The sequence below is a fragment of the Python bivittatus genome, unplaced genomic scaffold (genome assembly GCF_059951505.1).
Source record: "Python bivittatus isolate LINGU-HERP-01145 unplaced genomic scaffold, Pbiv_v1 ctg000020_np1212, whole genome shotgun sequence".
NCBI lineage: Eukaryota > Metazoa > Chordata > Lepidosauria > Squamata > Pythonidae > Python > Python bivittatus.
The window spans coordinates 7510935-7525432 of NW_028277030.1; the positions used below are offsets into that span (position 1 = coordinate 7510935).

The 14498-nt window shown below is 37.1% G+C and overlaps 1 protein-coding gene across 6 annotated transcripts in view; it reads right to left on the reverse strand.

The window, feature by feature from the left end:
* The window catches only part of WDPCP (WD repeat containing planar cell polarity effector), a 173010-nt gene that overhangs the window by 33587 nt on the left and 124925 nt on the right, over positions 1-14498 (reverse strand). For all 6 annotated transcript variants that reach the window (XR_015794843.1, XM_088134019.1, XM_088134016.1 and 3 more), the window contains one exon: positions 4352-4454. Coding sequence is in view for 5 of the 6 variants with exons in the window: in XM_088134019.1 (XP_087990145.1) it covers positions 4352-4454 (103 nt within the window). In the remaining variant the exon portion in view is untranslated. The remainder of the gene's footprint in view (positions 1-4351; positions 4455-14498) is intronic.

Below are 14498 nucleotides of genomic sequence, written 5' to 3' on the forward strand. Positions count from 1 at the left end.
CATACTGCATCAAGTAGGCCTCTGAAGATGCCTTAAAGCTCTATCACTATGCTGTGCTACAAAACACCTCAAAATAAATTACTCTAAGATAAAAGTATTGGTATTCTCTAGGAAACACTTTAAAGCTCCAATTAGATGAGCAATCAATGGCAAATTCATTGGCCAAGTAAAATCCTTTAAATATCTAGGTGTCTATTTTCAATCTTCTGCTTGCTGGTCTACTCAAACAAAAGGTAGACAGTATAGCTGTTCAAGTATCTCAAGGGCTGTTCTGTATAAGACAGAATTATCCAGAGTTGTTCCAGAAGACAGGACAAGAAACCTATGGGTTTAAATTATAAGAAAAGAAAAGTAGATTTTTGGTTGGCCCTCAGAAAAAAAAAATCATAATCATAAGAGCTGTTCAACAATGATACAGACTGTTCAGGAAATAAATTTCTTTTAAAAAATTGAACATGCAGGAAGAAATGAATGATACTTTTGAACTTGTGCAGACTGGCAGATGACATTTTTGGCCACAGCTCCCTTGCTTTGGGACAGCTGACTCCCAAGATCAGAATGGCCTCTTCCATAATATCCTTCTGGAGAACAGTAAAGCTTTGTTCTCCCTCAGCATCTTTGGAGAGGACAGCCCTGTATAATATAGACAGTGGCTTTAGGGATTTGATTAGGGTTCAGTATTCCTGATTATTTTTAATTTTGATTTTAGATATTTATTGATTATGATTGTAAATCCCTTAGAACTGACAGCTTTGATTATCCTGCTCCAAGTTACAAATGGGTTACTTTCTATGCTGTAGGTATAAGTCAGAAGCTGTTATGCCAGTCATCTGAAGATAATATTCCACGCTTCTAGTTTTTAGTTAACACCATTCTTGCTACTATCAGCATATAAATCACCAACTCTTTAGATTTTATTTTCTTCTTGTCTTTAGTAAATATTCCGAATAAAGCTTATTGTGGATCTACTGTATATCCTGATTGATAATTTTATCTGCATCTGCATTACCAAGCCCTCCAAATCCTTGGATATTCCCACTGCAGGTAAAAATATGTGTCTTTCTTATTGCAATTACACTATCAATAGCTCTCAGTAACTATTGTTGGGGAACATTAGTGGAATGCTGCTATTCCACTTATCATCTGCTTATGAACATTTGTTTCCCTAGAACATTTAGGCTTTGGCTCTAATGTTTTTCAGCTACACTTGAATGTTTCTTCACACTGCTCTATTGCCCAGTTCAGGTGGATGAGAGTTTGCTCTTTTCAAAATCTAATCAAATAATTTGGAAAAACTCTTTAATTTAGGGTGACATTATGTTTCCAATTTCCACTTATGCTTATAAAAATCTGGGAAATTGAAATTTAAAGTATGCATCTTAATATTATGTGTTAAATGAAATGTAAAGATTTTGTTCAATCTCATATGCCATAATGGCTTCACAGGTTAGGATCCAAATATCCACAATTTCCTTCAATCTTTCAAGTCAGCTCTGAGTAAAGAGGGGATACTTCCAGATAAACACTCAGCAGGTACAGCTTTCCAAGTTATTTGATAGATGAAAGTATGCCCAATGCATTTGCATAAGGCATTCTGCTTTTCATAAATTCCTCCTATTCTTGTAATTGATTAAGCAGAAACTAAATGGATCCATAAATCTAATACTATAGTGACATACAGTAGTTTCAATGGTGAGCACAGTGTATTACAAGTGATAGTTTTAGTTGGAATTGGAATTGCATCATTAGATAATTACAACCATAATTTATCTTGAGGTCAGATTGTCAAACTTTTCATGGATGTGCTCTGAACATGGTAAATATATCATGTTCATTCCCATTAAAATGGACGTTTCTGCTTTATTTATTTATTTAAGGAATTTATATGGCTTTAATTGCCCTTACTCTGGGACTTTAAGCATCTGTGTATGTTAATCAGGAAAATGCCTTGCAATTATCTTGAACTAAAAGAAAAATAATTATTGATCATAAAACAAAATAAATTTATTCTAGGAAAAATAAATGGTGTCCACTACATTCTTGCTAGAGGTTGTAGCTAATAAACATTGCTGAACTGAATCTGCATGGTCTCCTGGAGTTTCTTGGGCTAGGCCTGACATCTACCCTGGTCAAACCACTCCCAGCTTGGTCCCTCCTAGCCCTGAGCCTTGGTAAGGTAAGGAACTGCCTCCTCTTCAGCTCCCTCACCCACTTCTCCCCCCTCTCATCTCTGCCCTTTGGGCCACTCTGCTGCTGCTGCTGGCCTTGCCGCCCTGCGCTCTGCTTGCCCTACCACCCTGCTGGCCCTGCTGCCCTGTGCAAACTGGCCCTGCTGGCCTTGTAGCCCCCAAATGACTTCACTGTCTTCCTCCCACTGCTGACGAGGCGTGCCTGGCCTGGTCCTATGCGAGGCAGCTGCTGGCTACACCACACCTTTTTCCTGAGGCCGCTTGCGCCATTCTCAATTTTATGTAGACTTTATTGAGTTAGGGTTCGCTTGTTGAAAATCAGTGAGAATTCTGAATACACATGGTTGTATTGAATAGGGCAGCTATTAACTGGATATTAACAGTTATGCTAAAATGTAATATCTATAGTGTCAGAGACCTGGAAATTCATTTTTTCCACAAAGTCATGAGGAAGTAGCCCCAGTTCTGCCTATGTGAAATAGGAGTCACATTCTCCTTTTCTAGATTATTGTGAAGATGAAGGTTATCAGGTACATTATATACAAAGTCCATGTAAAATTCTATAGTAATATTCCATAGTTGTCTGTCTCCACTTTGAATGAAACTTGGGGTGAACAAGGAGCAGGACTTTATTTGATCTTATAATGCTATAAATTCATTCACATGGGATTTCAAACATAAAAAGCCCTCTGAGACCTTGGCCTCTTAAAAATCTTTTATCTAATTAAACTCAACAATATTTATTTGTCCCTAGGCAATAGGCAAAAGATAGCTGATTTTTCCCTTCAAAAAATCTCATATGAAACAAGCAAATGTTCTGTTGCCTGAAATCAAGAGAAACAGGACTTGGCAAATCCTCTCTTAATTTTCACTGGGGAGGAAATGGTTGCTCATTTACTTATATATTTATATGCTTATTTGACAAACAATGTCCTTGTAAGCAGGTCAAATTATAAAGTCAGAGTTTAATTTTCTTTGTAACATTACAACAAACAGTTTCAGGGTCTTGCTGTAATCTGTTCAAGCTACATACCGCATTCTGATTATTATAAGCTTATGGTGGACATAAATACACAAGTAGAAATATTTCTGTCTAAGTTTCAAGAGAGGCAAATCCCTTGTTAAAGAACGGGGTGCAGATCAAGGATCCCTTGGCTATGGAAGTGAATGGAGTAGCAGAGAGAAAACATTAAGAATGAGAGGTAGTTGTTATGATGTATATTTCAGTATATAAACTTGGGCACCGGCAAACTAAAACTGAGCAATAATCATTCTTTGATGTCATAATCAAATGGTCACACTTCTAACATTTTTCCCAAACAAATTTGCTGTGATCAAAATAACATATTTATCCTGCAAATGCAATGTTTGCCCCAAATACATTTGTCTTCTTCAGTTTTATATAATAAGATATGTAATATAAGGTGTTTTCATTCTGTTGCATTTAACCAATATTGTATTTACACATATTTTCAAAAACACAGGAATAAAAAAGAAAGCAAAAGATGTATTCCTGAAGCCAAGTCTTTTTTTACATTTTTATCTTGATATAACTGTATATACACAAACTACATCTGCTTACATATTTGTAATAAATCTCAAGAAATGGGATATTTTGTATTTGCCAGTGTGTACCAAAACATAAGTATATTAAGAACATTGATAACCAATCATAAAATTGTAGATAGGTCCAATCTTGCCAGCTGTGAACTTTTTAAAGAAGCTGACACATATATTTTAGAATAAAATAATCTGCAAATAAGCTGGTAGTAAATTTAATAAGTTAAAGGAAATGTGACGTCTGTGAAAAACAGTTGAGGAGGATATCCCCTTAAATATAATGTATTCTTAAAATATGAATTTTAAGAATTAGATTTCTGTTTTCAATATGCAAACAATATAATTTGTTCTCACTCCTTGCTTTATTTTATCAAGAATTCTTGTGTACTTGGGGACTTCTAAAATGCTGCCATTGTCACTTGGATATCTAAAGGCTGCTTTTGTATGCTTTCCCTTCTTCGTAAAGATGCCAACATTGTTCTCCCAACCAAAAACAATTCCAATTAGCCAATATCCCTACTACAAGCATAACATGACAGTGATACAAGAACAAGTATTGATTAAAACAAAAAGCCATTTTTAAAAACAGTGTTCATTCTTACCAACTCCAGTAGTTATTGATTCTGTGTCAATGTTGTTAGCCTTTTTCTTTGCCACTTCAGCTAGTGCCAATTCACCCTTATCTAGTGCAAAGTAATGGATGTCCTTTAGAAATAAAGCAAAATAAAAGATTAATCTAAAATGAATCTTGGGCAGGTAACAAAGGAGAATTTGAAAGGAACGAGCTTCTTTATTCCTTAGATCAGATACAGAGATGGAAATGATGAGACTATATTTATAATTTTCTTTGTGTTGCTCTTGAAATGCAGCTTTATAATCCAACTTGTATTTCTTTACTAGTACTTAGTAATGAATGAAGCATTAACCATTAACAGAAAGAATAGAGCCACTCAATCCTGCGGTACAACTTTTAATAAACAGCTTAGACTTTCTTGTTGTAAAAGCCAAAGCTTTTGCAAGCATCCTAGTATAGGAGGAAACATGAAGGCATATAATGAAGGTATATTTTTTCCTAACATTTCCTAATGATTTGTGATATTCTAATGAATATTACATAACTTTTTTTGCCTTTTTATTCCTGAGTGTCTCCAATACAGATTTTTATTTTTGTTTATTCCAGTTTGAAAATGAGAGGTAACAGTAGCTTGGAAAAGTTCATATTATATTCTAAATCAAAGATGCATGTTCTAAGGCCCCAGGCCTACACGTGACCCCCAAATTCTAAAGTATATTCACCAGAAATCTTTTTAAAGTTTTCAAATTGTAATTTTTAATGCGTCAGAAAGGAAATAAATGATTGGTCAGCAATCATATTAACAATATAAAATTAAATGACAGTCTCTGTAAATGCAGGTCTGTCCCACTCAAGTATAAAAAAATATGAATACTGTTTTAAGGATTCCATGTCATGGGGAAGTTTCTGAGGCCTTCCACCAGGTTTTACTTCTGTGGTTGTTCCTTTTCAAGATTGTTTTTAATTTAGATGGCCTTCCACACCAGAATGGAATTTGGGAGAAAATACCTAGAAAAGAGTTTAATGGGTATATCATCCAATTCTCAAGTGCCTTCCTTTTTGCTCTTCCCTGCATTGAAATAGAGTCACCTTAACAAAACTATCTGTGTAATCTTCCAGATCTCTCTGGCTGCTGTAAAACACTTGGGGTGTATCTGCACTGCTGGGCTGCCCTGACATGACTAGAGGCCACCAGTTGTTTCTGGAGGACTGTAACAGATCTCAACTACTGACCTCCAGCCCATCCGAAATGTACTTCTGCCTACTGTGTCTTTCTGCTCTAAATGTGGCTTTCTCCTCTGTTGAAAGTAGCATTTTCTGGCTGATACCAGCACCGGTACCACTATCCAGTTTGGCTACCAACGCTTTAATTTCTTCTAGGCAACCCCCTGTACTTTGCTTGGCAACTAGATAGACACAAGAAAACCCTCCCACTTGAATCAGTGATTGCCAGCCTGTAGTATTATAATCGTGGCTGCAGCTACTGTTGAAAAAGATCAAGCTCAATAGCATAACGTTTATAAGACTTGCCTGACATGTAGAACATTAGTGGTTCAAAACCTGGCAGAATATTTTTTAGAAAAAGAAACTCTATTGTTTTCCCCTTGTCCTTCCTTTCTGCTTGACTTTTTTAAAAAATAAGTCATTTGTGCCCTATTTTATCACTTCTCAGTCACTGAAATCCTTCTATCTCAAGTGACTGAACAAAAGATGAAATGAAACACCAAGTGGTGTTTTATATGTCCGACAAATGTTACAACCATTATGCCACTCAGACTCCTGTTTCTCAATAGTAGCTGATACAGATCTTATTGCGCCAAATTGGGAAAAGGCAAGAAAGGAATTTTTATTTCAAAGCTGGCTGTTGTGCCTGCATATATGTGTCTTCTGATCCTTTAATTCCATATATAAAAATGAAACTTTGTGGGTTGCATATAAAATGTATATATGGACATATGTATCTGTATAGGAAACCAATCAGCAATTGCTTTCCTGGAACGGTAAGTGGGGAGGGCACAACAGTAGGGGAACTGTCCATGGGAGCCTCCATTAGGACTGAATCCCTTCTAAGCCCGTTCCAAAAGGTATCAGTCTGGACAGTTTTTTAAAAGTTGGTTTAGAGTTAAGGCAGCATCAGCGTAGCATAGGAGCAGTTATCCTTCTTCCTATTTGCTTTGCTACTCAGATAGCCAGTTCTTGTTATACCAATTCTTCTCTTCTCAGTGGATTTACTAATATTTGTTACCAGTTTCATATGGTTGTTGTTAATCTTGCTTACTAAACAACACTTCCTACTTATCAGGTCTTGTCCCAATTTTAAATTCCTCCTTGTGGTTATCTATTTCATGCTGTGTAACACAACTTATTTATGTATATACTGTATGTATGCACATACTTAGGTGTTCTTGGCAACATTTTTCAGAAGTGGCTTGTCACTGGCCTTCTTAGGGCTAAGAGAGAGTGATTGAGCCAAGTCACCCTGCTGGCTTTGTGCCTAAAGCAGGGCAAGAACTCACGGTCTCCCAGCTTCTAGTCTGGTGCCTTAACCATTATACCAGACTAACTTTCTAAATAAGTATGGGGCACTCATAATTTGATCCAGATCAATCTCTTATTTATGTTTCCCTATCCCTGTTGAAGGTATTATTATTTTCATTCTCTACAAAATTGGGACAGCTTCTCAAAACTGCCAAAACTTCTATTTTCTTCTTCTGCACAGCTCAAAAGTTCACTATCGCTCTTTGTATCAACTCAAACTGAAAACTGAGATAATTCATGTGATCTCTTTTTTCGGAGGAGAGCAGAAGGTACAAAAGTTAACAAGCCTGTTTTTCAAATCTGTATAACCTGGTGCTAAATTATATTTCTTTGTGTAATCAAATATTCTGCTAAATTAATCAAAATAATTCAACATTTCTATATAGTCTTGGTCTTGCAGATAGAGTCCTGTTATGCAGTGTCAGTGTCAACAATTAGCAGTGGCAACTTCACGTTTGACTGCAATAATGGCAAACTTGAATTGAATGAAGGCGGATAAACTTATTAACTTATGTTCTGTTCTGTTCAATATAAACTCTACCAAAAAATCAATATGGTACAACCAAAGAAAAATAAAATTTTAACAATATTCTTTCAACACATTCTTACAGTATTTTCCAGGTAATTTTCTTTATTTGTTCCACCCAGCAGTTCTCTTACACAGTTTTTAAAAAATATTTATTTAGCCTCAACTTTCTGCTGAGCGTGCAGTGAAAATAACATAGATGTTAATGCTAAAAGAGCATGAAGTGAAAGCTTATTAAAGTATCTTTTCATGAATATTAATGCAACCACAAGGTGAATGCTGCGAAGACATTTTGGAACAAAGGAGAATACTTTGGGTTTTCCAAAAGGCTCAGGTCTCAATAACGAGTCTTTACTCCAGAATGAAGACCCTATGGTCCTCCAAATATTGCTGACCTACTGCTTCTAGCCATTTCTCACCAATAGTGATACTGCCTGGTGCTGCTAGAAACTGTAGTTTAGACCAACCAAAGGGCTGACTCCTCACCACTATTCTTATACTTTTAACTACTACATTCCTAGGCTTTCCCTATGCGTAATCTGAAAACAAAGGCAGGAAGAAGACATAGAAGAATCTGATTTCACTAAATCAAGTTGTTTGAATTATGTTTTATGCTATTATTTGATGATATTTTAAAAAAATATTATACTCCTTCCAGTGTGTTGTTTGTAAAGCTTCAACCAGTGGATTTATTTCAGGTGGCAAGTGGTCTGGTTAATTCATACTGTCTTCACTTGGCTGCCAGTGCAAATCCTGCCTGAGAATAAAAACTGGTTTCTTTGCAGATAAAATCAGTGGGATTTTGGATGTGTTCCTAGGTCAAGGAAATCAGTATCTAAAGAGGAAAATGTTATGAATTCATCTCGCGGAATGTGGGTCAGTAATATAGGCTGTGATGCAGAGCGTGCTTTTGGATCTCTATCCTGCCAGGTTTACAATTACTGGGGGTAAAAGATGGATTTTATCTATACATGTTTCTATTCCCAAAAAAGAAGGGACTTCTTCAGATATACTTAAGCTTTGTTATGATGCATAGAGGCTGAACCATTGCTTGGTCTTTTAAATCTACCAAACCGCTTCTCATATATCATTGGGTTAGATGAAGCAAAAGCTTCTTGAACTTTTTCATCCCATAATCCAGCAGGGCTTTGCATTAGCCTACCTTTGAAATTGGTTTAGAAGCTGCAGTTAGTAAGTTGTTGAAAGGGGCAACCTGTCATAAACATATCACACCTGTTCTGAGGAGTTGCACTGGCTGCCATTTTGCTACTGAATAAAATCCCAGGATCTTGTATTCATATAAAACTTAAAACTGGAATACCAGATAGCTTTTCACGTAAGGATTTCTTATGCAGCAACCTGGAGGTGGACTTTCTTAATAAATGTGTCCTGATTCTGGAATTCTTTTCTTGTTTGGTTATGATGAAAACTACCTGAAAAAGATTTGTTCACCCAGGCTTTTTATTCTAACTCAATTTATGCTGCCCTTTTCAAATAGCTCAGTTTTTTTCAAAATAGCAAAGAAGTTTATTCCACCCAATTTATTTTATACCATAATATCTGTCATTCACAATCACTGAGCACTACGGTTGGAGGTCATGAGAGCTACAGTTCAATAGCATTACAAGGCTGGAAGAACTCAGGTGAAAAAAATGTGCAAAAAAAAAAAAAATTGAAGCACAAAAGTAGAAGAATGTAATAGGCAAAATGACCTTAGTGAACGTGAGTTTATACTTATTTTTGATATTTATTGCTCCCAGGGTTGGAGTTAGGCTGTTTGTTGAGGCCCTGGCATTTTTGGATAAGGTATTGTCAGGTATTGGGTGACTTTATCTGGGCATATATGTTCCTCTGTTTTTTATTGTTTTTCTCTTCTCTTTTTAACCATGTAAACCACCCAGAGTCATTTTCAGGTCAGGTGGCCTTCTAAATCTAATAAAATAAAATAAATGTATAATTCCAGTAACTCAGCAAATTACTCTATTTATAACATCAAGCTGTTTAACACACAGCAGTTCAAAAAGCAGCTGATCAAAGTGAAGCTACATGAGGAAAACCAATTAATCTAGCCATTCCTGGTTTTTTTTGTCTCACTTTTTTTTTCCCCCCAAATTCAAATGTACAGTTCTACTTTATTATTTAACTTTATTTTAATGCTAGTTTAATTTTCTTAACTTGCTTGTTCACATCCTTATTGTTTCTTGCTTACATTAATCACCTTTGACTGAAGTTGGATCATAACATACAGCAATAAAATTTGTATTGCAAGAGAAATATAATCACACTTCAGTGGGCTGATTTATCTGTCCACTGAATATTCATAAGTTAAAAATGGTTGAATATTAGCATTGGTATGTGCACTGGCAAATATTACTGATCTCACTGTATTCTGAGAAGCTTGCAGTATTAAAATAGAGCACATTATGGAAGGAGCTGTAACAGTTTTATCAGATTAAACATATCTAAATGTATATGGTCTTTGATGTTAATTATTCCAATATAACACAATTGAAAATTACAAAAAACGGTGTTATAATGCTTCTGAAATCACATAAAATTGTTGCACATCAGACTATAGTTTCTAATAAAAAAATCTGAACTATCTAAATACTACTAAGACTCCTGTGTCTGTAATTTTCAACTGGGCAAAATGGTGCTTCATAGGGCAACAATTTTTGAACCAATGGGCTCAAATGGGCTAACATACAAAATGTGTCCAAAATCCGGGACCCATTACTACCATGGGATTGAAATTTGGGAAATTTGTGGCTGCTTCAGCACCTCTGTGCCACCGTGGTCAGCCCAGGTCATGTGATCGTCATGGGTGTATCCCCAACCTCTTTCCCGCCTCCCTCTGCCCCCTGAACCCAATCGGCTGGCAGCAAGGCCTGATGGGCAAGTGGTGATTGGCTGCTTTGGAAACAGGGCAGAAATCTGAAATCTCTTAACGGCTGTGGGCGTTGAGGGCAGGATGAGGGAATAACTTGTATGCCTGCTGGCAAGGTAGGCTGGCTGGGGTGTGTGGGTGCTTGATGGGTGAGCCCTCTTCCTCGAGGGAGGGGGCACTTGGGAACATGCCAGAATGGGGTGCATTTTTCCTCATGGTCCATGGCTCCCTTTGTTCCACCTCTCCCCAGCAAAGTGACAGGCAGTTTTGCTGGTCAGCTGAGGAGGAGGAGGAGGTGGTGGAGGCTTCAGCTGGGGCAAGGGAGGGAAGGAAGAAAGGAGGATGGAGGGAGGGAGGGAGATTTCTGACGCTCCCTTCCAGCTTCCTACAGCAAAGCCAATGGGAAGCCGGCAGCAAGTCACAAGTCGCTCACACTCGCACTGCTTTCTTGCCCTTGCCCATTCTGTTTCTCTGCTTAGGTAAGGAAATATCTCTGAAATGATGACCTAACAGGTCATGGGTTGTCTGGTTTATTATATTTAGTTTTATAATGAAGTGAAAGAAAGCAGATTACAGGTAGTGCCCAGATTAAGAACACCCAGTTCAAGGACTACCCATAGTTAAGAATGAAGCCTATTGTAGCAAAATTCAAGTTAAATACACAATGATTTGAATTAAATACACAATGGTTTGAGTTTATTACACAATACTACTTATACAGTATTATACAATAATATTGTTCCAGTTTACATACAAATTTGACTTAAGAACAGATCTTGGGAATGAATTCATTCTTAAACTGAGGACTATCTATACTCATTTTATTAGATTTATATCCTGCTTTTATTTTTTACAACTCAAAGCAGCATATATACTGTAATACTCCCTTCTCCTATTTTCCCCATAACAACAAGCCTGTGAGGTAGGTTAAACTCCAAGAGAATGACTGGTCTAAACATCACCCAGCCAGTTTCTGTGCCTGAGGGAGGACTACAATTTGTAATCTCTTAGTTTCTAGATTTATACTTTAATCACTACCCTAAACTGGCTCTCACCAAGATTATTTGGAATAAAATGTCATATCATATTATCAACTAAACGATTCATTGATTTGAATGTTTTTTGGGAGTACTGAATACAGTGGATTTATTTCTGAGTAAGTTTCATAGGTCTGAGTCACACATGTTAAGTTTAACTCTCTGGACAGATAGTGTTAATATAGTAAGCGCTCTGGAGAAGAAAAAAAAATGTAATGCAATGGATATACTAAGCTATTTTCCTAGACTTTACTAACACAAAAAATACAATATGAAAATTTTTAAAAATCAAAATGTGTAACACATTGGTTCTTGATATTTTTACACATTTCAAAGACTCAGCTGTCCATTATATGTAGAAAAGCATACAGAAAATGGCCTGCTACTGAGCTGCAGACAGTGGTTGGAGGGGGGCAATTTTAAGCACAGAAACAGCATTGGGATGAATTTGGAGAAAGAGTGGGGCCTTTCATGAAGAATAGGAATGTAGAGGAGAATTGTTGTTACAACAGACTTTTTCCAAGAAAATTCAAGTAGGCATTAGAAAATATTGCCAAGAACCTAACATTTAACAGTAGTTAATTTTAATTTAGTTTAACCTAGTTTAAACTTAACCTTTAGTTAAGTTTATTATTTAACTAAACACTGTATCAAGCAATATAATACTAATTAGAACAAAAGGTATTATATATGGTAGTCCTTCAGGTTCAAAGAAGACATGCTGTTGTGTAGTTCATCTGTGGACATGGAGGTGGCTTTGCAGTCCCAGTCTGGAAGTGCAGAGTCTAGCACAATGGGGGCACTGGAAGCCCATTGTTGTAGTAACTGTGGGTGTTATTCTGTGACACCACTCACAGTTTTCTATCAGTTTTTGGTGGCACCTGTCTTCAAAGCTGGTGGAGGCTTCATAGCAGCTTCATAGCTTCTAGTTCCCTTGGGCAGATGTCACAGTGGCGTAGGGTTTCTTTCACAGTGTCTTTGTAGCGCTTGCGTGATTGACCTCGAGGTCTCTTCCCAGACTCCAGTACACTATAGAGCAACTGGCACATCAAACCACTGGAGAAATTTCACATGTACACTCTCCGTTCCATCCTCGGTATTCGTTGGCAAGACCGTGTCTCCAACCTGAAGGTCTTGGATCGCATGGAGTCCACCAGCATTGAGTCCCTGATTTTCAGAGCCCAGATGGAGTGGGTAGGACACATCATCAGAATGAATGACTACCATATACCTCACAAAAGGTATGTTTGTTAGAAAAGAGACATTCACAACTGCTGTAATTTTCTGCTTCATAGATTAGTCCATGACAGACTGTCCCAAAGAGGTGGAATTTTCCCTTTCTTTTTCATACTAATAATAATTCTTAACTTTCCTCTCTGGTTCAAAGAATGGAAGACAGAAGCTAAGTACTACTAAACTGAGTTACATTTTTTCTGTATTTCCCATCCTATTCCAGTTGAACATCTGGGCCAATCATTGAGTCAAATGGATATTTAATGTCATGTCTGTGATCTAGAGGAAAAATGACTATCTGGCAATCCTAGAGTAGAGGTGTGGAGGAGGGATTCAGAGAAGGGGGAGGTGTTCTTTGTGTAATTCTATTCAGTTACACTCAGATTGGCAAAATAAAAACTTGGAACAGAACCATCTGAAAAAATCTCAACCACGTTGATTATATAATTTGCCCTGGGACAATTAAATTATCTCTGTGTCTTTACTTATTATTGCATACAAGGCAGCATACATGATGGTATAATTATCTTACAACTAATGTCCTTAGCTTATGTATAAGTCAACTGAAATTATAATTTTAAGTAGAAGGGAGAATTTGAGGATCTCCAAATGTTCGACTACAACTCCCATTATCCCTGACAACTGGCTATACTGGTCAGAACTTATCTAATATCTAGAAGGACACAGGTTCCCGACTCCTGATTTAAACAATCCCGTCTTTGATCTTTGAAAAGAAGAAAAGTTCTTGCTATCTGGTACTGTATCATAGCTTCTACTCATAGGACTGATTTCTCCATAGGAAAAATTATACCTTTGTTTTCTTTTTCTTTGAATGGCAAGAATGACAACAGCATTTGGAATGAAGTGCTATGGCAAGGGACAAGTACCTGAGAAATTGGCAAGAACAGCAAAAGGCAGAAATCAAATTGATGATTTTGATATATTTTTCTAACATGGTGATGGTACTTGTAACCACAGATAGAAAATATAGTTTGCAAACAGTGTCGTACTGATTTTCCCCACTTTCCCAACCTAAAGGGGACTTTAAGTTGTAGTGACTTCATTTCTCCTGACACTGGAATCAGGGAGGATATTGTACCAATTCTGTGAGAGTGCCAAGTAGACTAGTGTTAGTGAAGTGCACAGTGAATTCATGTGACACTCCCCCCTCATGAATAAGCACACAAATCACACAGGAAAAAAGCCATCTGATGGGCACCAGAGGAAGGGAGAAAGGCAGAATTGAGCATGTCCAGCATGCAGAGGACATTCTTCAGAAATATCTGTAGCTAAAATGTATTGGCCTTCTATTGTAAGGCACCATCATCTTGCAAGAAGTAGAAGAGACACAGTGCTTTGGCTGCCTGGAGCAGGTGGACAGGCTCAGTGCTGGTACCCAGTATAACATCTTCCAGGAAGAAGCCTAGGAAAAGCCACCCCTGGAAGAAAGGGAAGGTAAGACTAGGCAAGTGGTGCATTGGAGCAGAGTGTAACCTTTAAATTTCCTCATGACCTGACCCCCAGGGACTCTGTTTTAGAACATCTGGCATAGTTATTAAATAGTGTAATTACATAATTACAGATCAATCTATTTTTGTAATTCTGGCAATAGTCTATGAAGCAAAAAATATAAATCTTTCTGTGAAGAATTTTTCTTCTATCACAAAAATGTATCTATTTATCATTACAAAGTTTTCTCTTCAAAGACTTCCTATGAGGAGCGCACCTGCCCTTGTGGTTCAGGTGTGGTCAAAACAGTTGGGCATGTCCTGTTATACTTCAGATTTTATAGGGAGTTACACAATATATTTATTATGCTCCTGTTAGCAAATTTTTAGGCCACCTGGATGAATTCCTGCTCACCTTTTTACTTTGAGACAGGCAGCCTCCCACTATCTATAAGGCAGGAAAAAATTGCATAGCGGCATGTTCAGCATAATCTATTGCTTTTATA